At 35.4% G+C, this 7,052-nt stretch overlaps 1 protein-coding gene across 1 annotated transcript; it reads right to left on the bottom strand.

Moving 5' to 3' along the window:
* Positions 1-541: 541 nt before the first annotated feature.
* On the bottom strand, positions 542-1,619 carry LOC113295853. Its single transcript, XM_026544182.1, has 2 exons — positions 1,498-1,619; positions 542-1,247 (listed from the first exon to the last, which is right to left on the bottom strand). Exons 1-2 carry the CDS (start codon positions 1,617-1,619, stop codon positions 542-544), a joined length of 828 nt encoding a protein of 275 aa, XP_026399967.1.
* Between the last annotated feature and the right edge of the window lie 5,433 nt (positions 1,620-7,052).

Genomic DNA, 7,052 nt, shown 5'->3' with positions numbered 1-7,052 from the left:
TTTCCCTCTCTCTCAACTTATGCAGCCAATTCTGGTCGCTCCAATTACCCTTGTTAGCGTACTATAAGTCCCAATAGCAAGCCCAAACAATTCCAGCCCTTTAGTTTCCCTAAAACTACCCAAATCACTCGAGCTGAAATTTCTCCAGCGAACTGTGCATGGAATACTAATTTTCCCACCATTTTTTTTTTGAACGTGAAGAAGGCGACCTCCCCCTATCCAACAGTGGAGTCCCTTAAGCAACTGGGGTGCCCCTTATCCAAATTAGGGGTGGAAATAGTAATTTTTCTGGGTTCCTCCGGGACATTTCTGCGGTACTTCCGGTGCACTTCTGGGGTACTTCCGGTACACCGTCGACGGAGCTCCAAACGCCGCATTTTTAACCAATTTCGCCGCAAAGCCTTATTTTTCCAAAAACACCTATAAATACATAAAACACCGTAATAAGTAAAAAAACGGGCACTAACAGTATATACAAATGAGAAATATTAGACACATAAATGCGTCTATCACATACACCTCAAAACATCTTCAAAGTTAGTTATTGTATAAGAGTAAGCAGCTTTGTAAAACAAATCAATAACGACCTTGGAGTTTGCATCACCTGATCAAATAGGAAGATTGCACTTGATATGAAAAAACAATAGTTGTAATATGAATCAGGAAATACTTTTGGAATTCCCTTCAAAAGGCCTTCTCCATGATCACTAAGAAAAACAATCGGACGACCATCCACCACTTGTTTAAGATTGTCTAGAAACCAAAACCAATTTTCTTTGTTTTCAGCAGAAACAAGAGCATAAGCATATGGGTAAAAACCGTTGTTTTCATTGACACATGTTGCAGCCATTAAAGCACCCCCGAATCTACCAGTTTGGAAAGTAGCGTCAAAGTAAATCATGGGCTTAAGATACTTATAACTATGCTTGCAAGCACCAAAACATATGAAAAGCCTCTGAAATCTTCTAGTTGCATGATCAACCTCAAAATTCACATAGCTATCAGGATTAGTTTCCTCAACGGCTTTGACATACCAAACTAAATCACTATACGACTTCTCGTCATCACCAAACTGTTGTTCAAATATGATTTCTCTCCCTCTACGAGCATGGTAATACTTAATATTGGAACTATAAGTCTTCTTAAAAAGTGAAATGATCTGATTAGGTTTTAAACTAGGATCTCCCTGTATATTGTCTGCGATCAAATGCTTGACTAACTCGGTTGTCACCGGAGGACTCTTCAACCTCAAACCAACACCATAACTACAATAAAAAAAACATTGAAAAATAAATAAGTAACGTGGACCAAAATGTACACCTAAAGAAATCCTTCATATACAAAGGTGCACAATCATTTACACCATAACTATGGACATACACATGAATAGCTAGATATGTAATGTGCACCACAATGTACACCCAAAAAGCCTACATACATGAGGTGCAAATCTATGTAAACCACTATCTAATGTAGACCAATATGAACACCACTCACATGTGAAGAATATTAGCATCTTTCATATAGAACTGAGAAATGTCACCATTCACAGGCCCAAAGTGAATCCTCCATGAACAAACATCTTCTTTATACTTTGCATTAATACCGAGTCTTATCATTTTTCAGAATACTAATCTTGTAACCAGTATCCATCTTGTACTTATCCACAACAATTCTAACAACTTCAACACAACCCATAAACTCTCTACCTATCTTGTCAAAAATATAAATTCATTCATCGGAAACAAGAGGCTTTCCCTTGTCTGCATCATGGTATACCACCCTTACAAGCTTAGGACTTTCAGTTACACAAGAATTTGCAGTACTAGAACCAGAACTAGTACTACAACCATATTTAGAACGAGAACTAGTCTTGTTGATCACGTCAACATTCAAATACAAATCTTCATTGTTAACAAAAATAGTAAGAACAACTAGACCTAGCAGTTGTATATCCCCAAGTACAAAAACTGTTTGATCATTATCCATATAGCTCAAACGTATAGTCTCAGGAGACAAATACCTCCACTGCTTACATGAAAAACGCTTCAACTCATCTACGGTGCTCCGCGTACTTACGCGAAAAGGCTCTGAATGCTCACCATGATTCAAAATAGCATAAACAACCTTCTCAGACATGGTTGATACCCCTGCATATTACCCAAGAATAATAATAAACATTTGAAGCTTCAAATTACATTTTCAGATTTGAATAACCTAAAACGTGAACAATGTACAGAAAAGTACACATTTAATCGAAGCCAAACATCAAATAATAGTAAACCTAAATCAAATACTTCATCGATTAATCTTAGATATAAGATTCGGTATCTTATTAGAATACATATATGAATAAATCAGAAGACTATGATCAAAATATCAGTTCATGCATCATAAAACAAAAACGAAAAATTAAAACACAGTAATCAAAAGCTTTTCATGAGATTCAAAAGCTAAGAAATAACAAAATCAAATCAATATCAACAATAAGATGTAACAGAGTATTCATATCATAAACTAAAAAAACTCAAAATCAAAAACAATTTTGAACAACAAACCAAAAGAAAACTAAAAATTAAAGATTTCAAAGCAACCTGAAGTTGAATTCTGTTGCCGAAAAAATAAAATCCACCAAAACCTCTCTGAATCTGTTAAATCGCATCCAAAATCTCTTTGTATCTCTCTCTCTCTCTCTCTCAATCTTTCGTGAATTCAAATTTGAGATCCAAAAAAATCGATTTCAAAACACTTCCGAAGTAATCTGAAGTTGAATCATGTTGAAGAAACGATTAAATCCACCAAATCCACTCTGAAACTGTTAAATCGCCTCCAAAATTTATCTATGGCCTGCTCCCTTTCTTGAATTCATATTTGAGATCCAAAAAATTCGATTTCAAAACATTGATTATATATATGGAACTGGTTCAAGGGTATTTAGGGTATATTCAAAATTCGGAAAATCGGGAATCGTTGTGTTTTTGGACTAACTCGTCAAGATTTGGACTAACCAGTAAAACTTGGGGGATATTTGAACTAGAGCGTCTTGGGCTTCGGAGGAGTGGACTAAAGCGTCCAAAACCCACTCAAAATGGGATAAAATGTTAATTTCTACTTTTAGCCCTATTAGGGCAAGTCTTATGGATTTGGCAAATTGGCTACTTTCTTGATTGGCAAAATCAATGACCAAACCAGCAGACATGAGGGTTCGTGTATCGTGGTAAAGATATTGACGCTAAAGGCTCTATTTGAATCTCTTGTACATATATCCAATTTCAACCTCAATTCTAATTACATCTTCTAATCCCAATTACAAAAAGTTATTCTAGTTCTAATCTCCTGAAAGATGGTCGAACCCAGAGTTCTTGGTCCCAACTGTACTCAAGAAGAAGATCGGAAACTCTGAATTTTTGTGGATTGTAGAGCTTATGTATTACAATCACAATATTCTCTTCACGGTGCAGATCGGAGATTCTGAATTTTCGGCAGAGCCTTCACTAAAATTCGTTGCAGGGATTGGAAACTCAAGAATATGTGATCCAATACCAGTTTTCTGCCAGTTTTCAAATAATTCTCGGAGAAGTAGTGCAATCTCTAGCTTTGGTAATACAAACCAATCGAGTGAGAATGAGGTGTAACCGTGATTACGAAGTGGTAAGAAAAAGAATCGAACTTTGCCTTTGAATTTTGTGTTACACAACATGTTGTGATCCTTAACTTGTTTTGTTCATGACATTACAGGAAAAATGGATTTGATGGAATGGGCATCACATAAAGGTATAATTTCGGTTTCGAAGGTTGTTTCAAAGGGATTTGATAGAATGGACACGATATTGAACATATTCAACTCTTTTTTGTTGGAAGTTGCTCTTGCACATGTATCTTAATGAAGGCATGGATTAAGTTATTTTATTTTTAATTAATTGTAATGATTAACAGTTCAACACTTCAACTAGTTTAGGCAATTCAATGTACGTGTCTAATAAAATTGAACGAAATGTAACTGAATTGGTTTTCAACTTTAATTCTCAATAGTTTTTATCAACTAGAAATGGAATTAAATCCAACGAAATAATATTAAAAATAAAATTACATTTATTCAACTGATCTCTATTAGGGTTTCATCCTTCCTATGATAACATTCAATGAATGGATGTCTACATTGTATTGAGACGGTTTGAATCAAAGTTTTAATTAAGAGAAAGATAATCATTAGGGTTAATTGGTGTTTGATACTTACATTTTGTCTAAAATTAGTCTTTGGTCTAACTTTTGTCTAACTTAGGAGTTGGTACTTGGAAATAACGTTGATTCGGGTTGACCTTGTTAAATCTAGACTTTTGTTTAATAATTTATTAAAAATTTTAAATAAAAATTAAATAATATAGAATTTACTATTGTACCCTTCACTGTACTAATATTTACATAATAACCTAAAATTATGTTTCCACCCTCAAACATTTCCCTTAGTACTGTCACCCCACCGTTATATACCCGCCCCTCCCACCATCAAACAACATCCGAGATTGAAACCACAGCTACCACCGTTTATGCTTTTGAGAATATCTTCATCTAATCCTCAATTCTCTCCAATTCATAGAACCATCTAGCATTCATTAATTTCAACCTCGATTTTCGAAACCTTATTTTCACTGGAATCCAATTAACATATATAACAACACTGCAACTTGCAAAAACCTAATTTTATTAATAGGATAACCAAACAAACACAGAAATTCTAGAGAAAGAAAATTCAAGATGTGGAAGAGGAATAGGAGGAAAGAGATTATTTGAGCAAAAGGCATACAAAAATTTACAGATACAGTATTTAAATTTACTTACATTGAACATCCTAAGAGGAATACTGCTAGGGATGTGATTAATGCCTAGGAACGACAGGGAAGAACTCTTTATAGATTCGGAGGTTAGGGTTTGGTTTTCTTGAAATTGGGTTTTCTGTAATAGTAACATTAGGGTATGATGTAGTTTCCGAGTTTAATTAGTTGTTAATAAAGTAATTCGAATCTGTTGCGAGCTTGAATTAATGTTTCAGAAATGAATGGTTAGGTTTTGATTGGGTTTAACTGGGTTTTGATTGGGTTTGATTGAATCAGTTTGGTTGGATTTTGATTGATCAAATCTGTTTGTTGGATGGTCTATTTTTTACTTTGAGTTGATTTTACCTTCGATGTGTGCATCAATGGAGTTGTTATCATATGCACAGAGTGTGGAGACGGAAGTGGAGGCGGAAGAAGATAAGAGACGAAAATTTAGGTCAAGAGGATTGGATCGTGGCCGTAGGTTTAGTAGTTATATTAGAGTCGTTAGATGTTAAGCCCACATCAGGAATATATTTGTAAACTCATATAGTCTGTTCTACAAAATTAATTAAAATCTAGTCAATAGCAGTCAACAAGGGTCAACATCTTTTTCAAGTACCAAATACTAATTTGGACAAAAATTAGACCAAACACTAATGTTGGTCAAAATGTAAGTATCAAACACCAAATAACCCTAATCATTACAGACAGTTTCGTGAGTTTATATGCTCGACTGTTTTCAATGACCGACACTCTTACGTGTGTCTTGCACACTTACATAACTAGGACCTGACTGTTACTCTCAGCTCATGTTCATGTATTACAACCTGACCTAGACTCATCTCACATTACAACTGATAAACTCTCAGCTATTACCCTCCCTCAATCTCTAGTGGGCTGGAAGACAACTTGAGATTGGACAAATGACTCATCTCACACTACAACTGATAAACTCTCAAGTATCCAGAAAAGCATAAAAGTAAACAACATGAGGAGTAGGTACAGTTGAGAAGTAGCTGCAGAAAATATGATGGTTGAGCAGTATGGCAAAAACAGTTGACGCGGTAGGAGAGACAAGTGATACAAAGCAAGACCAATTGGTGCAGAAGTACCTCAGTAGCACTTGGAAACATGGAAAGCAGCCTTATCAAGAGACTGTAGATGATATATATATATATATATCCTAGGCAGCAACGACATCATTACCAAATCAAGTAATAACGCAGCAACAACAATTACCATCACAAATAAGAGGCAGCTGACAAGTTGATATCCAAAAGACTATAACTGCTAGCAGACAAGCTGAGAAATGTAGAAGCAGATATGCGGACATTCCCTGACATCACTCTAAAAAGCAGCAACAATAGCGCCAGTAGTACACGGAGATGATATTGCGGTCATACTAAAATAATACAGTTGAGTAGAGTGGAAGCAGCAGATAATATGGAGTTGGTGATATTGTTGTTGCAGTAGGTGGCCAGTTGATGCAGTAGGTGAAGTACTCACAGTTGGTGTAGTAATAGAAATAAAGTATGATGGCTAATTTGATTCCAGCAGAGATAAAATAACAGTAGAATTGAGAACGACATACCAGATCGTGGAGCAACCTGTGAAATTCAGTGCAGCATACATAGTTGTGGATGTAGATGTAGGTAAGATGGTTCGACTTCATGAGAGAAGTTGCTGGAGTATGAGAAGTAGGTAATGCTAAACATGTCGATGCAACATCTTGCAATAATCAACAGAATAATACTTGACAGCAACATTGGATTGAAAATATAAGAACTGAGATCCTTGTATGATGTAGAGAAAAGCTTCACACAAGTTTTCTGTGAAGAAACCATGCACAATTCTGCCTGTAACTATATTCCTACCAGAAATAAGCTGAAATCTCATCCAAAATATAGTCACAATTCAAATCCTTAACATCATTAGCCTGTAAGTTGAAGTCTCACACAAACACAATTCCATCACCACATCTTGCAATGACCATTCATAAGAGAAGTAAACTATGAACACCATTAGCTTGCATACATCAATGACATGAGAGAATAGGTAAGACCTTGAACTGATATCCATCAAATTATTGAGAGTACTGAAAAGTACTTGGTAGTTGTACCATTATTATGCACTAAAAAGAAATGACAAACAACTGATAGAGATAAAAGATAAAGGACAACTCAGAATTGAGTACAGACTCATCAAGGAGAACATCAACCTGTACTTAATATAACT

This window comes from Papaver somniferum, chromosome 7 (assembly GCF_003573695.1).
Source record: "Papaver somniferum cultivar HN1 chromosome 7, ASM357369v1, whole genome shotgun sequence".
Taxonomy (NCBI): Eukaryota; Viridiplantae; Streptophyta; class Magnoliopsida; order Ranunculales; family Papaveraceae; genus Papaver; species Papaver somniferum.
Note: the sequence above shows the minus strand (reverse complement) of the source record. Positions and strands in the feature narration are given on the sequence as shown.

Bases quoted from the DNA above. Each gene is read 5' to 3' on its own strand.
- LOC113295853 (XM_026544182.1), bottom strand. From the start codon at position 1,619: ATGATAAGACTCGGTATTAATGCAAAGTATAAAGAAGATGTTTGTTCA. The intron at 1,248-1,497 runs GTGAGTGGTGTT...TGTTGGTTTGAG, and splicing joins GATGCTAATATTCTTCACAT to GTTGAAGAGTCCTCCGGTGA.